Source organism: Dendropsophus ebraccatus, chromosome 8 (assembly GCF_027789765.1).
Source record: "Dendropsophus ebraccatus isolate aDenEbr1 chromosome 8, aDenEbr1.pat, whole genome shotgun sequence".
Classification (NCBI taxonomy): domain Eukaryota; kingdom Metazoa; phylum Chordata; class Amphibia; order Anura; family Hylidae; genus Dendropsophus; species Dendropsophus ebraccatus.
The window spans coordinates 83,452,342-83,476,143 of record NC_091461.1 but is presented as its reverse complement, the minus strand read 5'-3'; the positions used below and the strand labels follow the sequence as shown (position 1 = coordinate 83,476,143).

Genomic DNA, 23,802 nt, shown 5'->3' with positions numbered 1-23,802 from the left:
TATCTGTTTTGAAATGGTTACTTTTAATGTGCGCAAAAACGTGGTCAACCAGGGTTTTGTGTGCGCCAAAAAAAAAGGAAGAAAAAAAAAATCTTTTTCTTTTTTTTTTTTTTTTAATGGAAGTCACCGTTCCGCACAGAACACGGACTTAAATTGCCTGTAAGGGACCCCCTCCCCCACCTGAGCAGCATCTGTGATAAGATGCTGGGAGCTGGGGAACTGTATGAATATGCGCCGGTGGCTGTTTCATTACATTGCGGCACATATGCATATGTTCTGTGCGGAACACAGAACTTGTGAATGCGGCCTAAGAATATTGCTTGGTCACTAAGGGCCAAAATAGGCCATTCACTAAGGGGCTAAGTAATGAATCTATGGAGTCCATATATTAAGAAGTTCAGTATACTTTAATGTTATTTTCAAAAGTAAGAGTTGGAACCTTATGTTCATGCTTATAATGTTTTTTTTTTTTTCAGACCCATCTTCCTAATTTTAACCCTCAAATATATGTGTACACTGAACATGGATCAGAATTATATGATCTGCCTTCTGTTGGTAAAGCTGGCATTAGTAAGTACAAGCAATTGCATTTAGGGCACATTTAAAGGGGTTATCCAGTGCATAAAGATTTTTGATTTTGTGCTGCAGGCATATGATAGATAACAAAAAGCCTACCTTATGCTTATGGTTACCTCTGCGCGAACTTTTGCAGTGTCCTCCGCTGGGCACAGCAGCCGCCACTTCCGAGACAAACTCGCTCAGCCATTCACTGGCCATGTCACTGTCCCCTCTCATTCAGTGATTGGCTGAATGGGCTGTCACTCCCGAGAGTTCGTTTAAGAAGTGGCAGAGATTAGTAGAGGACACTGGAGACACCGTAGAAGCAGCGCTGTATTAGCAGCTGCTGCTGCCCGAGGCACTTAACCTAAAGACGCCATCTTGAGGAGCCTGGTTTCGGCGACATGTATTTCTCTACATGTAGAAACATTGCCTGAATTGCGTTTTTCATGGTTTTTAACTGGTTAAAACATATGTCCACATTGAATCAATGATTAGAGCCGTCTTCACATTGTCCACAGGTGCCTAGTGGTAAATACAGCCCTGCGCAGAAGAACACCGGGGTGATCGCAAAGCGTTAAGCATAGGCTCTTTGTGCAGTAACTCGTAGTAGCTAGGTGTACCGACTAGGCACTTGTCACGATGGCCAGGAGTGGTGTTGCCCACCCACAGATACACTGGCACATGACTTTGAGGTAGAAGGGGTGTAGGTGTAACCAAGACTTGTCCAAGGTAATCAAGTCGAGTCCAAGACTTAAACAGAAGCACAGTTTACTAAGGATTCAGTACAATATAAAAAAATGTAGCAAAGATTTGGCAATAAGATATCAAAAAAAGTATTGTAAATCCTTTCACAATAGGTGGACGACACAGAACACTTGAGCTGGGTGCTTAGGTATATAGGTAAATATAGGCTTTGCTTAACTTCTAGGTTGTTAAGTTAGACTTGATTTGCTTAGATAGGCTAATGGGCTATTAAGGGGACCTTGCCTATAAAGTAGCAAGTCAGGGTGACTTGGCTAAAGCATACTTGATATTAGAATAACCCATACTCACAGGTTGGAGAATACCGCCTCTTACTAGAGAGATCACGGAGCGCCAGTTCTAGTAGCATGGGCCCCGAGCTTGCACAACTAGATGTAGCTAGCCACTTAAGATTGCCTGAGATGACGGAGCAGATACCAATAGAGTACTTCAGCTTTAACTGCACTATGCTCCACGGCAGAGTTGTAGGAACATCCTGACTTGATAGAAGAAGTAAGGTCACCTCAGACATAGGCAAGGTTAACCCTTAGTGGTAGTTGCCCCACCTTAGGCTTTAACACTGGTTACTGGAACAGGAATACTTTAAGGGTACATTCACACCTACAGGATCCGCAGCAGATTTGATGGTGCAGATTTGATGCTGTGTTCAGTTATTTAAGTAAGTATGAACGTACCCTAAGGCAAGATCTGACATAGAAGGCTTGATCTGACATAGAGTCACTGGCTGAACCTGGACAGCCCTGCCAGTGGTGCATAGTAAAGTGCAGACCTTCAGCCCAAAGCATAGAAATGCACATAGTACCTGACAATAGGTGTGCTAGGACAATAGTGGAAACATACGAACAGGCACAAAGGGCCATCTAGCCCACAGAAATCTGGATTTCCCCTCACTACTTATAGTCCACCAGCCGGTGAATCTAAAGGTAGGTATAGTAGGTCAGACTGATAGCTGCAGACTACCTGTGTGTAGGGTTTAGGATTATGAAGCCAGTGTGTCTATCTATATGCGTTCTCGGTTGCTGAAAATGTGCATTAACAGACAAGTCTGGAGTAAATAAAAATTTTCAAGCAGACAGGGGCAGGGAGAACCACCGCTGTAGGACCCCTGCCAGTCTCGGCGATCTCTTGCTCCACTGATGTCATGACTCGGACGATGGATTGCCCACTTAGCCAATCAGTGACTGGTATAGGACACCACTGCAGTCACTGATTTGCTGAGCAGGCAATCCATCAGCTAAGTCATGACGACATCAAAACTTGGGGGGAAAATGAGTTCCGGCAGGGATACTGGATACTGGTGATATGGTGCTTCAGGGGCACGAGGAGACATAAGTAGTGTTTATTTATCATTTTCCCCCCTGTGCATACCTGCTTGAAAGTTATTATTTTCTTCAGACTTCTGCTTTAATTTGCTCCCTACAAATAATGTTTACCTTTGCGCATAAATTAGCATTCAAGGAAGATTTATGACATGTACATTTTTTTTTTAAAGTCGCTGGCTGACTTCAGCCAGGAGCATACTTAGAACCTAACATATCTGTAAATCATCTACAGCAGTCACTTTACATATTATATAGTCAATCCCTTCAGATTCTTCAGAATTTAATATAGCTCTTGCACCAGATCTTTGATAAATTTGCCAGACATATGCATGTTATAGCAACACCACAATAGAAAGGCACAGAGGTGCGGGACATAATAAACAAAGTATACTTACCCATCCTCTTGCCTCCGTTGCGACGCTCCCATATCTCGCTGCCGGCTCATGGCTGTAATTTTTGATCTGCATCTTTGTGTCACGTACCCGGCTCCTCTAGCTGCAGTGTCCCGCCCCAGTTACTGATTGGGTGAGCGGTCAATTGATTAGCCAGGTATGTGACGTTGCAGCTGGAGGAGCTAAAATGGCAACTGTTAGCGAGACCCTGTCACCAGGTTGTGTGTGGTATTGCAATTTATCTCCATTTACTTCAATAGAATTGAGCTGTCAAACCACAGCAAAGCTGAGGACAAGAGTGGTGCAGTTTCTGGAGAAAAGTGGACAAACAAAACAAGACACAGAACAGTTTCAACTGTTTCAAGTGTCCCCTTACATTTACAGATTTATGAATAGTGTAATAAACAGGGCACTATATAAAGAAATATTATTATTAACCACTTAGTGACCAGCCTATTTTGGGCCTTAGTGATTAATGCCCACTGTGGACTCAACTCGGAATTCCGCCTGTCTCAGTGTCTCTTTCCGATGCCTTCTGCTGAAAGAATTGACATGTCAATTCTTTGAGCAGAGAGCCGAAATGCCCTATACATTGAGACACTGAGACAGGCAGAATTCTGAATGGAGTCCGCTCGGAATTGCGAATGTACCATTATAGGTGAACGTACCATTATAGGTGATGTCTTCACTGATTGTAGGTGCTCCTTTTTTCTTCTCTGTATAGAAATATTAGGACTATTCGCCTGCTATGTGGTTATGCTGATCATGGTTTCTGTCATTTTAGGTTTTGAACTAGGCCCACAGCCACAGGGAGTTATCAGAGGTGACATACTGCAAAATATGAAAAAACTTGTTAAATCAACTTTGGACTTTATCAATCAGTTGAATCAAGGTACTGATGACGAAGTATAGAAATCTATCAGTGAAATTCCGAGGAATGATATTTAAAGGGGTATTCCACCAAAAAGCTAAAAAAATGAAATTCTCCCAATCCTTGCTGGTCTTACTAACCAAGTCCCCCTGAGTATTTTGAGCCATATGTCATCTTTCTAGCTGTCACCGTTCCTGAGCTACAAGTTTTTGTAAAAGCCAGTCTATATCCAAGATGGCGCCGTCCAGAAGACTAAATTTACCAGCATGCATTGCACCTCAGAGCCAACTGACAAGTATCTGCCTCATCTTGTAGTATCTGCCTTATCTTGTATTATCTGCCCATCACCGGCTCAGTCTGCTTCTGTTTTAGTCTATGTTCACACAACGTGAGTTTCCTATTAATCAATTGAAATTTAAGTTGTACTGCAGTCTCTGGGATCTCGGCCGGAGTGTATACACAAAGTATACATTCTAGCCGAGACTGCTAGCGGCCGTACAAAAAACTGACATGTCAGTTTTGTGCGGCCGCTATTCATTGAACAGCAGCTGTACAAGCCTGACCGGTCACACAATGAAGAGTGCAGCTCCGACCGCACTTTCCATTGTGTTCAATGGTGAATTGGGATGCAGGCGCATCCTAATTCGGCACAAATGAAGATCATCCGGCCGGTACTGCAGTATTGGTTGGGATGATCTTCACTAACATATCACTATATATCGGCTCACACTCCACTCTTATGGTATGGCAGTGTGGGGTATTGTCAGTGTAGGCAGTTCTTTAAGATTTTGGGGGAATTGAATCAGGTCCCTTAAGTGTATCCTCTCTATAGCTCATGTAATAAGGTTAAGCAGGTTTTGAGCTGAGCCTGTTGCCTGTACAGAGCAATTCTGCATGACGCTGGGCTCAGCAGCTGTCAGCTCTCTCTCACTGCACTGTGATTGACAGCACAGGAGAAAGCACTGAGCTGTTAATGTTCCTGTATTTTATCCAAGCTCTCCAGTAGTCATCAAGGAAGATGTATTGACAACAGGCAGAGGAGCAGAAAACCCATAGAACAGTGACCCCTAAAAGCCACTTTTATAACTTTTATTTTCACACGTCAAACAATATGTAATATTTAATACTGTACATGAATGCCTCTGTCCAAATGTACAATATTATTTTAATTAAATGAAGCAATCATTACAATGCACATTGCAAATACATCAATGCTATGCTATTGCATAAGATAACATTGATCAGTCATTACACCACTCTGAGGCAGACTCTATTATCAGCTGATAGGACAGCACATAGATAAGGTTAAGACCTCTGGCTGCCATGAAAACTGCTCATGCCATGGCCCAGAGCGCTGGTTGCAGGTGTGTGCAGCTTGTGGGCTCTGGTGTTTTGGGAGTACTTGTCATGGTAGCCAGGAGTGGTAGTACTCACCCCCGGACACACAGGCACTGTACCTTGGTAGAACTGGTGTGAGACGCAGGTGCAAGGTGTGACATAATTGATGACAGAGTCCCAACTTAACCAGTAGTTTAACTTTACTTGGGAAAGCTTCAGTGCAATACAAGGTATAATAAGGGAAACTCTGCTCACAGGTGCTAGTGCAAAAAATACAGTACACTTTAGATACTTGAGGTAGGCTTGAGAAAATAGAAGTGAAGACTTTTGTGCAAGGGTAGTGTATGGGCTGGGTAGGACCTCTTATCTAAGCAGTAACAGTATTCTGCTGGGATGTACTTGAAGAACTTCTCATAGTCATGTTTAGATATCTCTTGTATCTAGCCACCTTTTGCCTACACTAGTTTGGATATCGCCAAGTGAGGCAGTAAGAGTCCCAAGCCTTTTTCTTTGGGTAGAGCTCCCACTGAAATTATCCCCAAGTGTACGAGCGTAAGGTGCCTTGGCTTTTAGCATCTTTGCCTTACTGGGGATCAATCCATCCTTCTTTCCTTAGGGGGTGACTATCCTGACTGAAGAAAACCATGGCATAGACAAGGGTTGGTCCTAGTGTACGGTTACCTCACCTATTCAGCACAGCATACTGGCTGGTTGACTCTCACTAGAACTCAACTGCAACTGACTAACCACCCTGAACAAGGAACCCCCATCTTATATAGGGTGGTGTGACAAGAAGTGAGAGAGAAAGTAGTGTACAGGCTGGGTCCTTCCCAGAGGGATATCTGGCTAGTCCTGTGTATAGAGACTCTTAAATGAGGCTCCACTGGCTCTTCTTTTGCATAATCAAGATTTAGGTGGGACAGTGAAGTGCAACCACAGTGATGCCCCCACAGGGTGCCAACCCTATTTTGGTGGGAAGGGTTAGACGGGCAGCCCTGTGTGCTTCTATCTGCCCTGTCCCCGGCCATAAAGATTGATTGAAGTGGCGTTTATGTAAAAACTGAACAATTAGCCAATGAGTAAATGATCTGTGGCTGATCATTGTTTTTATTACGGGGGGGGGGGGGGGGGGGGGGGGGGCAACACCTGTTCATTAACCAAAGCGCAGCTAGAATTTTTCCAAATAGTGACAATTTTATTCTAACAATTCATATAATTCATAAAACACATAATTCTAAAAAAAAAAATTTTTTACTTTGGAAAAGAAACATTAAAAACACTTTATTACACCATTGTATCTTGCCATGATACAACGCCTTCATTATTTGGCTGGGTTCACACTACGTATATTTCAGTCAGTATTGTGGTCTTCATATTGCAACCAAAACCAGGAGTGGATTAAAACACAGAAAGGATCTGTTCACACAATGTTGAAATTGAGTGGATGGCCGCCATATAACGGTAAAGGTAACTGCTATTATTTCAATAGAACAGCCGTTGTTTTACAATAACAGCAAATATTTACCATTAACCCTTAGAGGACCAGGCCAATTTAAATTTTTGCATTTTTGTTTTTTCCTCCTTGTGCTTAAAAGGCCATAGCAGTTGCATCTTTTCACCTAGAAACCCACATGAGCCCTTATTTTTTGCGCCACTAATTGCACTTTGCAATGACGGGCTGAATTTTTTCATAAAGTACACTGCAAAAGCAGAAAAAAAATGAAATGTGTAGTGAAAATGAAAAAAAAAACAACACTTTTTTAAATTTTTATTTATTGTTTTTACGTCGTTTGCCGCTTTCTTTTTATTTGATGGCTTTCAAAAAATTCATACAATTGTTAACAAATATATGTTCCCTAAAATCGCACCATTCCCATGCTTATAACACTTTTATCCTATGGTCTATGGGGCTGTGTGAGGTGTCATTTTTTGCGCCATGATGTGTACTTTCTATCGGTACCTTGATTGCGCATATGTGACTTTTTGATCTTTTGATTTTTTTGGATTTGATGTGATCAAAAATGCGTAATTTTGCACTTTGGGATTTTTTTGCGCTTACGCCGTTTACCGTGCGAGATCAGGAATGAAATAAATTAATATTTTGGGTGATTACGCACACGGCAATATAAAACATGTTTATTTATTTATTTTAATTTATAACATGGGAAAAGGGGGGTGATTCAAACTTTTATTAAGGGAGAGGGCTTTTTATTAATAATAACCCTTTTTTTTTTTTACACTTATACTAGAAGTCTTCCTGGCACAGACCCCGGCCCAGGTCAGAAGCAGGGATCACCCCTCCGCGATCGCATCGCGCGCGGGGGGGCATCCCCACATCCCACATCCACCCTCATAGTTAGCATTGACCAAATTGTTGAAAAATAGCCCGTAGTTATAATAAAAGGATCTGGAATTGGGTGGTTAGCGAATGCGTTTTCCATCAACAGCACCACCAATGTCAATGCTCTTCAAAACCCTGCGACACAGTCTGACACTCTTCTTGAGTCTTTGGAAGTTGCATGGGGAGGAAAAGGAAAATATTGCAAAACATGTAAGGGGGGGGGGGGGAACCTGTTAAAACCCGTTATCTATCATCTGACTATTTTTTGTAATACTTCACTTAATTTCATACACTTGGATTCCCGCACTCCCCCACTTGGAAAAAGCCATCCACTGTGTAACACCTGGAGGAAAAGGTTTGCACAGAAGGTTAAGGCACAGCATGGGTTATACATAAAATAACCACATAAGCACAATATAGATAACCAATGCTACAAAAACATGGCCACTTTTTCCCCTCTATCTCCAGGTTGGGTGGGGTTTGAAACTCAGTTCCATTGAAGTAAATGGAGCTTAATTGCAAACTACACCTGAACTGGAGACAAGAAAGAGGGAAAAGTGGCCATATTTTTGTAGCGCTAGATAACCCCTTTAAATTACTTTGGCTATAGGCAATGGTTAGATCGTCCATAGTGCAATAACTTGTAAACTGGAACTCTGGATGCATCAATCCATATACACCCTTAGGCTGGGTTCACACTATGTATATTTCAGGCAGTATTTGGTCCTCATGTCAGGTCCTCATAGCAACCAAAACCAGGAGTGGATTGAAAACACAGAAAGGATCTGTTCACACAATGTTGAAATTGAGTGGATGGCCGCCATATAACAGTAAATAACTGCCATTATTTCAATACCACAGCCGTTGTTTTAAAATAACAGCAAATATTTGCCATTAAATGATGGCCATCCACTCAATTACAACATTATGTGAACAGAGCCTTTCTGTGTTTTCAATCCACTCCTGGTTTTGGTTGCTATACAGCCTCACAAATACAGCCTCAAATATACATAGTGTGAACCCAGCCTAAATGGGGCTATGATGCGTTAGTCTGTTTTTTTTTTATTAGCAACACAAGAAATTTTGTGAGGTGCTTGTTCTTTACAAGAAAAGGGGTTGGAGGGAACACAGTTAGGCTGGGCACGACAGCTTAACAGGGATGTTGCTAACTGGAGACACAGCACACAAACTGGGGAGCCAACGTGGCTCAACTTGAGCTCAGCAGAGGGTCCATCTTGTTTCTTTGCTCAACAGCGGAGCGTCTCTTTGTGAGAGTGTCAGGGGACACTCTTGTAGCTTACCGTGGCACCACACGATAGTCTACTCTAGTGGGGCAACTAGCTTGGCTTTGGGACCACACAATAGTGGCCCAACACCACGGCCGGACAGGCAGCAGAGGCCGAGACCCTTGTCCCCGGCAGTGGGCACAAGGAGGATCTGGATGCAGCAGTGGGTACTGTGATGGCCACATTGTATGTGACCCGGGGCTTTACCTGGTACACACTGGTGGCCTCAATGTTCAATGTGCTAAGGAGACATATCAGCATGTTAGAGTCTTCTAACCCTTTGTTAGTTTTCTTTAAGTAAGGACAGACAATGCCTATCCCTGCTCTCCACACACACACACACACACACACACACAAACACACACAGAGCCCCTGTGGAAGTAGCTAGTTAGCCCTGTGTGGGAGAAAGTCAGTTCAGTTGAGTGTGTTTAGTGAGTTGGTAAAGACACGTGTATGCAGAAGCAACCAGAGACACTCAGTTTCTCTAGTATTCCTACTATATCTATTATGCAGTGCTAGACACTACAAAGGGAGAAGTGTTAATCCTAGCCCACGCTGTGAACCAGTGTAAAAATGCAGGGCAGTATCCTGATACACAAGAGGAACTAGCCTCGATAGAACAAAGCTACCAAAGCTATGTATTCTATCTCGCAGTGCAGGTAGCTGGGAAACCTCAGACACTTAGCTTCACCCAGATAACCAAGGCTGGGGCTTGTATCACCCTATTAGGATAAGTCCCTCAACACTGTAGGGAAGAAGGTGGTCAGACTATAGTCTTTAGTATCTCACTTTCAAGTATTCTTCTAAAGTTTCGGCAGAGCACAGTACTACATTGGGTTAGGACTCCCTTGACAAATTCCTCTCCTCTACACTGCTCCACTCTACTCTAAACTTTTCAAGCACTGCTACAACTACCTCTACTATCATCTACTCCTTCAAGTATCTCCACAGCACAATCAAGTTTAAGCACTAAAGTCTGTACAAAGATTTATCTGCTTGCTGCCAAAGTGTTTTGTATGTTTGAGAGACTGTACAGTAAAGCTGTTCTATGTTTTCAACACTGGGACATCCCTTCCTCCGCATCAGCACCTTTCCTCTGCATCGAGCTGCTCCGGTCCGCGCTGCCTGGCCGCTTCCTACCCACTTCCTACCCACTTCCTGTTCTCTGACGTGGGCTTGCGACTTGACATTTCAAGCCCGGTCAGCCAGTCAGTGGCAGAGGTGGGATTTGTCCTATATATAACAGTATCTATAGGTGCATGGCTTGAGTTATTGATAGCACACTAGTCAATATTATTTATTATTTCTCTCCACCCAAGAATGCAACCTACACAGGAGAAGAAACTAGTTTGACTTGACTATTATAGCACTTCTTGTCAGTGATGGGAGTTGTAATTAAATATGCCTGGGCAGTGCTCCTAAGGGTTCTCCAGAGTGGAGTTTATCCCAACTAAATGCATGGCACCGGTACCAAGGAGGAAGGTTACACAAATACCTTCCTCCTCAGGTCTCTGGCTCTATAGAATTTGTCTAACCTGCTGATAGTTTCCCTTTAAGCACAGTGCATTACTGTCTGCACAGACGGAAAAAGACTTCTATTGTTTATTTCCTACATTGCAATAGACCTCTATTTCTGTAAATATCCTATTGGTCACATAATAGTGATCTCCATTTGTGCTATTGATGTGCAACATACCAGTATGTCACCTCTGCTGTAAGTGTAGTGTCCCACTACATGTTTTCTTTGTATTTACACACCCAGGTAAAAGTGTTTCTGTCAGGTGTCAGTTAGTGGAGTTAGCTGCTGTGCCCTACTTCAACCACTAGGTTTCTCACTCCCCTTGTGCACAGCTGCAGTTTATGTAGGAAGGTTCAGCCTGCCACACACTCTCTCACACACACTTCCTTCCTGTAGTTAGGCAGTTGGAGCCTGGCTCTAGACCAGTGAGGAGGTGTTCCAGCCTAGTCTAGGCTAGTTAGTTGCATTCCTGTTTTCTAAGTGCTAAGGGACCACAGCAGTTATGGACTGCTGAACCTAACCCTGGGGTAAACAAAGTTAGAGGAATAACCCCTTGCCTACATCGAGGCAGAAGGCGGTCAGATTAAGCCAAAGCTATCCAAACGTGAGTATGAGGAGTTCGTCAAGATTTCACTTCACACACTTCACCTACATCCCAGCAGAGTACAAAGCTAATTAGGCAAGGGCCTCCTATTCGGCCCCTATATCCTGTCACAGGCTTCCTCACTATATTCTATCTCAAATTGCTGTTACTGTTTTATTGCATCAAGTAGCAAAGCACTGTTATGTTTTGTATTGCACTTAAGACAAGTTCAAGTAAAGTTACAGCATTGTTTAAAATGCTTGAAAAATATAATATTACAAATTATGGGCATTAGATTTCTGGTGATACGTTGATCCGGGGATTGTTCTGGTTGCCATTGCAGTCGAGGGAGGGGGGGGGGGGAGTTTCTCCCTGTGGTGGGGCGTTTGTCTTCTGCCCCATAGGGGTTTTTCGCCTTCCTGGATCAACACAGTAGGATTTTCCTAGGTTGAACCTGATGGACTCTTGTCTTCTTTCAACCTTATTTACTATGTTACTATGTTACTATCTCTGTCATCACACCCTGCACCTCACACTACAGTCATGGCCAAAAGTTTTGAGAATGACACAAATATTATATTTTCACATGATCTGCTGCCCTCTGGTTTTTATGTGTTTGTCAGATGTTTTTATCACATACAGAAATATAATTGCAATCATATTATGAGTAACAAAAGCTTATATTGACAGTTAAAATGAGTTAATGTAGTAAGTCAATATTTGCAGTGTTGACCCTTCTTCTTCAGGATCTCTGCAATTCTCCCTGGCATGCTCTCAATCAACTTCTGGACCAAATCCTGACTGATAGCAGTCTATTCTTGCACAATCAATGCTTGCATTTTGTCAGAATTTGTTGGTTTTTATTTGTCCACCCGTCTCTTGACGATTGACCACAAGTTCTCAATGGGATTAAGATCTGGAGAGTTTCCAGACCATGGACCCAAAATCTCTTTGATTTGTTCCATGAGACATTTAGTTATCACCTTTGCTTTATGGCAAGGTGCTCCATCATGCTGAAAAAGGCATTGTTAATCGCCAAACTGCTCTTGGACGGTTAGAAGAAGTTGCTCTCGGAGGACATTCTTTTACCATTCTTTATTCATGGCTGTGTTTTTAGGCAAGACTGTGAGAGAGCCGATTCCCTTGGCTGAGAAGCAACCCCACACATGAATGGTTTCAGGATGCTTTACAGTTGGCATGAGACAAGACTGGTGGTAGCCGTCACCTCGTCTTCTCCGAATAAGCTGTTTTCCAGATGTCCCAAACAATCGAAAAGGGGATTCATCAGAGAAAATTACTTTACCCCAGTCCTCAGCAGTCCACTCCCTGTACCTTTTGCAGAATATCAGTCTATCCCTGATGTTTTTTCTGGAGAGAAGTGGCTTCTTTGCTGCCCTCCTTGAGACCAGTCCTTGCTCCAAGAGTCTCCGCCTTACAGTGCGTGCAGATGCACTCACACCTGCCTGCTGCCATTCCTGAGCAAGCTCTGCACTGCTGGTAGCCCGATCCCGCAGCCAAAACACTTTTAAGAGACGGTCCTGGCGCTTGCTGGTCTTTCTTGGGCGCCCTGGAGCCTTTTTGGCAACAATGGAACCTCTCTCCTTGAAGTTCTTGATGATGTGATAGATTGTTGACTGAGGTGCAATCTTTCTAGCTGCGATACTCTTCCATGTTAGGCCATTTTTGTGCAGTGCAATGATGACTGAACGTGTTTCTTTAGAGATAACCATGGTCAACAGAAGAGAAACGATGATGCCAAGCACCAGCCTCCTTTTAAAGTGTCCAGTGGTGTCATTCTTACTTAATCATGACAGATTGATCTCCAGCCCTGTCCTCATCAACACCCACACCTGTGTTAATGGAGCAATCACTGAAACAATGTTAGCTGGTCCTTTTAAGGCAGGGCTGCAATGATGTTGAAATGTGTTTTGGGGGATAAAGTTCATTTTCTAGGCAAATATTAACTTTGCAAGTAATTGCTGTTAGGCTGATCACTCTTTATAACATTTTAGAGTATATGCAAATTGCCATTTTAAAAACTGAAGCAGTAGACTTTGTAAAAATTAATATTTGTATCACTCTCAAAACTTTTGGCCATGACTGTAGTTCTACCTAAGTTACGGTTGCCCGTGTGTCCACGGGCAGATATTACCACTCCTGGCCACTGTGACAAGTTGCCCATAAACTTTTTTTATTTTATACTTTTTATACTCAAGTACAGGATCTGCAGCAGATTTGAAGCTGTAGATATCATGGCGACTTAAAGTGGTACTGTAAAACTGTTAGATGGCTAATATTTTGCTCAGTCAATCAGAGCTGAGCCTCCTGAGTCATCTGACATAGGGAGGCTGGCTTAACTGGGCTTAGACCCGCCTCCCTCTTGATGATGTCATTGTCACAAAATGGCTTCCTGGGGTCAACAGTCATTAGGTAAGAAATAGTTTACTTCACTTCCTGGTGGGGGACTGAGGGGGAAAAGATAGGGAAGGGGAGCAGATAGGTGATTGAAGCATATTCCAAAGTTATATAAATTTGTAATTTGTTACAATTACTGGGAAAAAGCTTTTCGCTGGAGTACCTCTTTAACCCCTTCACGTCAGCAATCTGTATATATACGTTCCTATTGCACATGCCCCGTGCAGTAGGAATGTACATATACGTTCCTGACTGACAGGGGCTTTGTGATGAGAGTGGGATCGCTGCAGGGACAGCGATCCCGCTCTCATCTGAGTACAGCACCGGAGATAATGAGGATCAGCTGATCCCGCAGCTGACCCCCATTAACCCCTTAGTGACCGCCGAATCCGCGGTCACTAATGGGACGGTGCCGCCACTGTATTTCATCTCCCCTCACCGTGAATCCACGGTGGGGGGGAGATGAAATAAGTAAAATCAGACCCTAGATCAGCCCCCCTAGTGCCCCAGTGCCCTCTGTCACTGAACTATGATTACTGTGATAGAAAATATCACAGTAATCAGTAATACAGTGAAAATGAATGTATAAAGTACAAAAAGTGACAAACATACAAAAAAATAAAAAACACACTTTTTATTATAGTAATAATTGCAGTTTACTCCCAAATTACCCCTAACCCCCCCCCAGATTGCTTGTAACCACCGCAGGTTTCCCGTAACCACCGCACGTTGCCCATAACCACCCCAGGTTGTCCGTAATCACGTCAGATTGCACGTAACCCCCCAGATTACCCGTAACCACCGCACGTTGCCCGTAACCACTGCACGTTGCCCGTAACCACCGCACGTTGCCAGTGACCCCCTCCAGATTGTCCGTAATCACCCCAGATTGCCTGTAACCACCCCAAATTACATGTACCCACCCCAGATTACCTATAAGCACTTCAGTCTATCCGTAACAATTTTAGATTTTCTGTAACCCCCCCAGGTTGCCCTTAACCACCGCAGGTTGCGCATAACCACCCCAGGTTGCCCGTAATCATGCCAGATTACATGTAACCCCCCAGATTGCACGCAACCACCGCAGGTTGCCTCTGACCACCGCAGGTTGCCTCTGACCACCGCAGCTTGCCTCTGACCACCGCACCTTGCCTCTGACCACCACACGTCGCCTCTGACCACCGCACCTTGCCTCTGACCACCGCACCTTGCCTCTGACCACAGCACGTTGCCACTGACCACCGCACCTTGCATCTGACCACCGCACCTTGCCTCTGACCACCGCACCTTGCCTCTAACCACCCCAAATTGCCAGTGACCCCCTCCAGATTGCCCGTAACCACGCCAGATTACAGGTACCCACCTCAAATTACCTATTAGCACTTCAGTTTATCCGTAACCACAGCAGGTTGCCTGTAACCACCCCAGATTGTCTGTAACCACCCCAGATTGTCTGTAACCTCCCCAGATTGTCTGTAACCTACCCAGATTGTCCGTAACCACCCCAGATTGTTCCGTAACCACACCAGATTGTCCGTAAACACACCAGATTGTCCGTAACCACCCCACATTGCCCGTAACCACAGCAGGTTGCCTGTAACCACCCTAGATTGTCTGTAACCACAGCAGGTTGTCCGTATTCACCCCACGTTGCCTGTAACCACCCCAGGTTGCCTGTAACCATCCCAGGTTGCCTGTAACCACCCCAGGTTGCCCCTAACCACCCCAGATTGTCTGTAACCACCCCAGATTGTCCGTAACCACAGCAGGTTGTCCGTATCCACCCCACATTGCCCGTAACCACCCCAGGTTGCCTCTAACCACCCCAGGTTGCCGTAACCACAGCAGGTTTCCTGCGACCACCCCATGTTGACCATATCCACCCCAGATTACCCGTAACTACCCCAGATTACCCGTAACCACCCCAGATTACCTGTAACCACCTCAGACTGCCCGTAACCACCTCAGACTGCCCGTAACCACCTCTAGATTACCCGGAACCATCCCAGACTGTCCGTAACCACCCCACATTACCTGTAATCTAATTTTTTTTATTTTATTTTAGTAACTGCACTATTCTAATAACTATTACTAGCTGCGATTTTGCTCCAGCAAATTGGCGCACCTTCCCTTCTGAGCCCTGCTGTGTGCCCATACAGTGGTTTATGCCCACATATGGGGTACCGTTGTACTCAGGAGAACCTGCGTTACAGATTTTGGGGTACTTTTTTTCTCCTGTTCCTTGTAAAATTTAGAAATTTCAAACTAAACCAACATATTATTGGAAAAATTCAAGTTTTTCATTTTTACTGGCCAATTTTGAATACTTTCCTCTAATACCTGTGGGGCCAAAATGCTCATCCTACCCCAAGATGAATTCTTTGAGGGGTGTACTTTCCAAAATGGGGTGACTTTTGGGGGGGTTCTATTCTGTAGACATTACAGGGGCTCTGCAAACGCACCTGGTGCTCAGAAACTTCTTCAGAAAAATCTGCATAGAAAAAGCTAATTGGTGCTCCTTCCCTTCTGAGCCCGGCTGTGTGCCCATACAGTGGTTTATGCCCACATATGGGGTACCGTTCTACTCAGGAGAACCTGCGTTACAGATTTTGGGGTGAATTTTCTCTCCTGTTCCTCGTGAAATTGAGAAATTTCAAACTAAAGGAACATATTATTGGAAAAATTCGAGTTTTTCATTTTTACTGTCTACTTTTGAATACTTTCCTCTAATACCTGTGGGGTCAAAATGCTCACCACACACCAAGATGAATTCTTTGAGGGGTGCACTTTCCAAAATGGGGTGACTTATGGCGAGATTTTACTCCGCTGGCAGTACAGGGGCACTGCAAACGCACCTGGCGCTCAGAAACTTCTTCAGCAAAATCTGCATTGAAAAAGCTAATTGGCGCTCCTTCCCTTCTGAGCCCTGCTGTGTGCCCATACAGTGGTTTATACCGACATGTGAGGTACCTTTTTACTCAGGAGAACCTGCGTTACAAATTTTGGGGTACTTTTTTTCTCTTGTTCCTCGTGAAATTGAGAAATTTCAAACTAAAGAAACATATTATTGGAAAAATTCCAGTTTTTCATTTTTACTGTCTAATTTTGAATACTTTCCTCTAATACCTGTGGGGTCAAAATGCTCATCCTACCCCAAGGTGAATTCTTTGAGGGGTGTACTTTCCAAAATGGGGTGACTTATGGGGGTTTTTCTCTCTGCTGACACTACAGTGGCTCTGCAAATGCACCTGGCGCTCGGAAACTTCTACAGCAAAATCTGCAATGGAAAAGCTAATTGGCGCTCCCTTCCTTCTGAGCCCCGCTGTGTGCCCATACAGTGGTTTACACCCACATATGGGGTACCGTAGTACTCAAGAGAACCTGCGTTACAAATTTTGGGGTGCTTTTTCTCTCTCATACATTATTGGAAAATTTAAATTTTTCATTTTTTACGGCCTAATGGTGAATACTTTCTTCCAGCCCCTGTAGGGTTAAAATGCTCATTATACCCCTAGATTAATTCTTTAAGGTGTGTAGTTTCCAAAATGGGGTCACTTATGGGGGTTTACAGTATACAAACCTCCTAAATCAACTTAAAATAAGAACTGGTCCCTAAAAAAATCAGTTTTGGAAACTTTCACGAAAATGTGGTAATTTGCTGATAAATTTCTAAGTACTGTAAACACCCTAAAAAAGTAAAATATGTTTATGAAATGAAGCCAGAATAAAGAGGACATATCGGTAATGTGACTTAGTAACTAATTTATGTGATACGACTTTCTTTTTTTAGAAGCAGAGAATTTCAAAGTTCATAAAATGCTAATTTTTTCAATTTTTCATGATATTTTGATGTTTTTCACAAAAAACACACAAAGTAGTGACCAAATTTTGCCACTAATATAAAGTGCCATATGTGACGAAAAAACAATCTCAGAATCGCTAGCATACGTTAAAGCATCACTGAGCTATAAGTGCATAAAGTGAGACAGGTCAGATTTTGAAAAATGAGCCTGGTCTTTTAGGTGCAAATAGGCTTGGTCTTGAAGGGGTTAATGACTGAACACAGCATAAAATCCGCAGCTTCAAATCTGCTGCAGATTCTGTATGTGTAAACGCACCCTTTAAATCCTCCCAGGGGACTATTGCATGCAATCATTAGATTGCATTCATTGTTCAGTGGTATGCCATTGCATAGCATTGATCAGTGTTATTGGCGCCTTGCACATAGAGCCTGCCTGAGGAAGACCAGACTGGCGAGTGGACTGCCCACAGGTAAGCCATAGACCTCCATCAGTCGGGGAAAACGATCAGGGGAAAACGTCGCAGCCACACTTTGGGGATCCTGATCAGACAGTGAGAGGAGCTCAGCTCCTGTTTCTGACATTTAAAGTAGAAGTCCGGCAAAATTTTTTATTAAAGTATTGTATTGCCCACCCCCCTAAAAAAAAGTTATACAAATCACCAATATAGACTTATTGCGGGAAATGCTTATAAATTGCTTTTTTTCCCTGCACTTACTACTGCATCAGCCTCTCCTTTTTCCTGCCCTTCGTTCTCATCATTAGGAAAGCACCTGTGTAGGATTTCTCTTATTCATTGCTTGTCTAAACAGTGCACATGTGCTGCTTCATATGGTTAAGGCACATGTGTACTGTTTAGACAAGTGATGAATAGGACAAATCCTGCCCAGGGGGGTTCCTAATGATGAAAAGGGAGGGGAGGAAGAAAGGAGAGGCTGTCGCAGATCTAGGTCACAGATACTCTAGGCCCACACCACATCGGCTCAGATGCTGCAGATTAACAGATCATTTTTTACCCTGACCAAGGCACCAGGCACATTTTAAAAGACATGACTGGGAAGGTCTAACTCTCATCAAACAGACAGTACCAGCGATTTGGGGCAGCTCTCTGTGGATGTCATCCGATGCAGCACGATTATATACTTTACTGCTTACATCTGAGGTCAGGGCTCCACAGTTCATAGCAAATTGACCCACACATGTTTGTCCTGGTACTCTTTAACTACTAAGCTGCATGTAAGTAAGAAAAAAAAGACACACATACAAACTAAAAATATTGAAATAATCAATTGGATCTATTGGAAGTTGCGAGCATTACAGTCTCATTGAGTATTCATAGTCATGGACACCCAAACATCCGGATTAACAGAGGGAATCTCCGCTTATCCGGCAGCGGGCCGACAGAACAGGACACTTTTAGGGTTCTGATTGGATCTAGTTAACAGATGGATATTTATTTTAGAACCCAAGTTCTAGAAAGGCTTTGATGTCAGGAGCAAGTATTTTAGCTTTATTTGCCACCTATGGCAGACATAGCCTTCTCCCCTCCTCCACAATCCTATATTGCATTCAGGCGTTTGCTTTTCTGATGCCATCTTGGATTTTTGTGTTCCATCCTCTCGCTGTGATGATGATAGTAATAACAAAGTTTACTTCACAGTGAGAGAACTTTCACATGTATCAGGTGTAACTTAGGGGGTTAACATTAAATGACACTACCCTATTTACCCTATTTAACGTCCACTATACATGCACCAGAACTGGAAGCCTCCTCCATAATTAAAATCACAGAAATGGTAACACTTTTTCTCTTTCTTTTAAGCTATAGAGATTCCTGCTTTTCAAGTTGATGTTTTCCAACGTGTTGGTCACGTACAATTTCCTCTATCACCTGACGGAGAGATATCTGCAGTTGTACATCCTTCTCTACAGGTAAACATGACAGGCTAAGAGAAATAATCAATTACATGTATCAATAATTGCCAATTTTGTCATTTAGCTGTTTGAGCTCTTGATATCTGTGGTGTACCAAATGCTTGTATTCCCATTGAAGAGGACCTGTCACTAGATGAAGCTAATGAAACCAGGAGGATCACCTAACTCCAATGCCTCCTGGTCTCCGCTAATGCTTTTTGGAATTTGGAATGGAGGGTACGTTCACACGTACCATATCTGCAGAGGATTTTACGCTGCAAGTTCGCAGCAAAATCTGCTGCGGATACCTCACCTGTAATTTCCTATGTAATTACACACTTGTTAGACCAATTTCGACTGAGACCTCAAAATGGATCTCCCAGGTTACTTTGTCTGTGAGCTTCAAATTGCGAACTTCCCTGGTATGGAGGAAGGGAAGAATGTCTGGCCAGAATGAGTAGACAGTCATACACCAGTGGTATGCAAATGCCTCACTCCGTGGTGGAGTGAGTCCACTTTATTTATAGCAAAGCTTGACCAACTCTCTGAGCATGTTCCAACGAGTTGACCAATAAAATTGAAAATATACATAGATAGGTTAAAAGAAGACAAGGTATGGTAATGCCTAATATGGTAGTAATGGGTTTTATCTCATGGCATAGTAAATCTTTAGCCTAAGACATATGCTGATCCTAGTGAGAAAACTGGTGTTGTGTGCATACTGTAACCAAGACCCCCTCCACATGCTGTCTTATATCAGATGTACTAGTGAAATTATTGGTTAACCATATATAGATGTTACATAGATAAATTACTCCATCACACTTGCAGCGGGATTGTCATTCCACCCAGGCCCCTGAGCAGTCTTTCTGAGTCCGCAATTCACTGAATTGCGGCCGCAGAAAATTGACATGTCAGTTCTTTGCGGCGCCGCATGGGATCCCGGCCGGAGTGTATACAATGTGTATACGCTCCAGCCGGGATCCCATAGAAGATAAGGCATTGTTCCACACCATACAAAGTACGGCCATTGTTGCCGATGTGGAAATATAGGACCTGATTTACTAACAATCTGTCCGTTTTAAGCCGTTATGCTGTTGGTTGTGTCTGTTTGTTTTTTTTTTTTCATGTCAAGTTCACTAATGTGGCCTTTATATTTTTTCACAGGACAAAACTAACTCCCAACCATCCTGCTACAATAAAAGTCATTACCAATATAACAGTCCTTCCTTATGGACTAGCAAACTAAATGTCAGGTTGCTTATGTCCTTTTTTGAACCACCTGCACACAGCGCTGGTCTAGTCCCAGACACTGGCCCTGCGTGAAGCACTAAAGGTGGGCCTTTAGCTCTCCTCTGTGACGTGGCTCTAATCGAATCAATAGAGCCACATCACAGAGGGGAAGGCTGATCGTCACACTGGGGGCGTCACACTTCAGTTCTTCAGGCCGGCTGGCGCCCGGGAATAGATAATGATTTATGCAAAATTTAAGTTTTTAGTAGTCCTTTTAAAGGCACTCTGAACGTTGTTATAAACTACATATATTCTTTCCACAGGATAAAGATTATTCTATTCTGCACCCTGGTGATCCTGCATTTCTAAGCTTGGATAACAAGATAATCCCTTATACTGGAGAGCAACCGATTTACCCTGTGTTTATTAATGAGGCAGCTTATTATGAAAAGAATATTGCGTTCATAGTGACCAAGAAAATCCAAGTATCTGTTCCTCCACTTTCCTCTACAAAAGGAAAGAGTGCTCTATAGACAAAATGGATGCCTTTGAAAGAGGTTTAAAAAAAGACTATTCAGTCAAGAATCAAGCATTAATAAAAGTTTATATATAAGAATATGGGGAGAAATTTACTAAGGTCAACATTTCACACACTGTTGTTTTATAAAATTCTGCTGGCTGTAGATCTGCATCTGTGGCTTCCTGTGGCTAGGAGCTACCATAGGTTTCAGCTAAAACTTAGTCTGTTTTAATAAATCCATAGGGGACTTGGATGCCCTATATTGTAGCAACTGTTAGTTTTTTTATGTAATTTTATCCTTTGATTAATGATATGGCAGCTGCCAGTAACTTGAATTAAGGGGGTTACCCAGGTTTTTAAAACATATGGCTTTAGGATAAGCTTTGGTCAACAAGTCATACTTTCAGTACCCTGGGTGAACATTAGTTTGGAGGGCAGTCCTGTTCAAGTGAATTGCAGTAACCTGACCATTAAAACCTCTTTAGTGTGCCCCAAGTGAAGAAAACCTGTCCTGATGCTCCTTGTCCCTAAACTGCTGCAAACCTGAAGTTCTCCCTTTTTTTTAACAACTTGGAAGTTTAAGATTTTTTTTTTTCAGTTTGGACACTGAAATGATTTTGTTATGTTGCCTACTGTAAAAACAAAACAAACTTATTTCTCTAGAAGATTTAGGCTTACCACAATGAAAGGACTTCAAATTGGTTTCTCCATAAAAAGAAGAGGATTTATCACCTTCTTCTTAAAAGTTTTGGGCAGTTTTAAAAGTTTTAAGCATCTGTTGCTTGGTCTTAGTGTCTTCCTCCCATCATTCACTCATCCTATTATGGTCTCCTCTTGCTGAAGGACCTGATAAATGAAATGTCCCATGTGTGCCCTTGACACAACAGCTATCAAACAATGTCAGCAGTTCAGAATCTAAAATGCAGCTGACAGTCACTTTAAATATCATCATGTCTACTGTAAACTTCAGTTATGAGTGTGTTGTTATAATTGTGTGTTCGTGTATGGACCATTACCAATATAACACTGGGGGATGGGCTGGCTCGGGGGGCATATGCAGTTATAGTACAGTTAAGGGCCACGGTCCCCCCAATGCAGTTAAGGACCCCTTTCCGCCCCCTTCCCCCCAACATTTAGGGGCCGTGGCCGGCAAATCTCTGAGCTTACGGCACATGCAGCCTGCAACACACCAGCCCCCGAAGCTTACTGCTGTAGTCCGCGACGCCTGTACTACTCTCCTGCTCATGTGGTGGCTACACAGTCCCTGCAATGAGGGGCTGACGGACCCAAACACTGCACGGGAATATACTACATGTGGCTGCTTCACAGGGAGGGGGGATATACTACATGGGGCTTCTGCACAAAAAAAAATGGGCTATACTATATAGGCTTCTACACAGGGAGGAAGAATATATTACATGGGGCTGCTGCAAAGGTTAGGTGGCTTTACTACTTAGGGCTGGTGGACAAAGAGGGGGGCTATACTACATGGGGATGCTGCACAGGGAGGAGGGTTATACTACATGGGGCTGCTGTACAGGAAGAGGGGGCTATATGACATTATGCTTCTGCACAGGAAAAGGGGGGCTACACTACACTACAGAGGGGGCCTATACTACATGGGTTCTGTTGCACAGTGGGGACCTATACAATATGGGGATTGCTACACAGCAGGGGACTATACTATATGGGGGCTGCTGCACAGAAGGGGTCTATACTATATGGAGGCACTAGGGACCTATAGTATATGCAGGCACAGAGGAAGCCTAATACTATGTGGGGTTAGGGAGGAGGCATAAGGGGCACAGAGGGGGTCAAAACTGGGGGGTCAAACTGCTATATTGCGCACAGAAAGACCCAACTACTATAGGGGAGCATAAAATACTTTGGGGGAAGAGGACACAACAGGCCTATTACTATATGGAAGCACAGAGAGGGCCCAGCACTATACATGGAACAAAGTGGGCTGTGTTACTGTGTGAAGCAATGCACAAGGATTTTGTATTGAAATTAGCATGATTATGTAAATTCTCCCATAAATCTCACCTGCCTAACACAGCAAGTTAGGGGATGTGAGGGGATGCTTAAAAATCCATAAACCACTGGGCCCAAATCACTTTTTGACGCCATCTTGAATATTGGCAACACCTTAGCTATGTCATGTAGAACAATCCCTGTTATAGAATCTATAAATATTAGGAATAAGGGTCTGTCTAACACAGTACTTAATTCCTGCAAAACTCTAGGATGAATACCTGGGGGGAAAGTTATCAAAGTAAAAAGCTGTATTTCTTAGCGTAAAATGGCCTAATGCGAATTAATTTATCGCAAATGGCCGTTTTGTGGATAAAATATTCGCGCCTGGACATTTTACGCCACCGGGGAGGGGGTGTGGAGGGGGCAGAATGGGGGGCGTGGACTCTGGGTCCGCTTCATTTATCATTTTTCGCAATGAAAAATGATAAGGAAACCTACGCTCTGAGCTCGTGTAGGTTTCCTGACGCACACGCTGGTGCGCACGGGATTTATGTAGAGGCAGTACGCCTTTACATAAATCTCCTTACTGTCGGAGCTGCAGGGACATTTTTATACCCGGCGCAAATCTATTTAAATGCACCATTTATATAAATATAGTAAGTACAGTTATGAATTATAGGAATATATCATTGATGTCACTTCTTTCCTGCTTAAACATAATTTCTTTATCTTCAATTATGATTTTTTTCCTACAAGTCCAAGGAGCCCCGATGGGGGCCTAATTATCCCCGACAGTTTCCTAGATTACATCAACAGCAACAATAACAACCTCCATTTCACAGCTAACATACAGAAAGAAGTATTGTTCTTGGACATAAATGTTAGGTCATCTTTTGTAACTGGTCAGATACAGTCACACCATTAGGTCTATATGTGTAGGAGAATTGACCCGGATCATGAACCAGTGT

At 43.3% G+C, this 23,802-nt stretch overlaps 1 protein-coding gene across 1 annotated transcript in view; it reads left to right on the top strand.

Moving 5' to 3' along the window:
- Positions 1–21,008, top strand: part of ACY3 (aminoacylase 3) — a 43,175-nt gene extending 22,167 nt beyond the window's left edge. Inside the window, exons 4-7 of the mRNA XM_069979242.1 lie at positions 477–570; positions 3,822–3,929; positions 19,013–19,122; positions 20,661–21,008. Coding sequence (XP_069835343.1) covers positions 477–570; positions 3,822–3,929; positions 19,013–19,122; positions 20,661–20,870 — 522 coding nt within the window. The 3' untranslated portion in view covers positions 20,871–21,008. The remainder of the gene's footprint in view (positions 1–476; positions 571–3,821; positions 3,930–19,012; positions 19,123–20,660) is intronic.
- Positions 21,009–23,802: the final 2,794 nt, after the last annotated feature.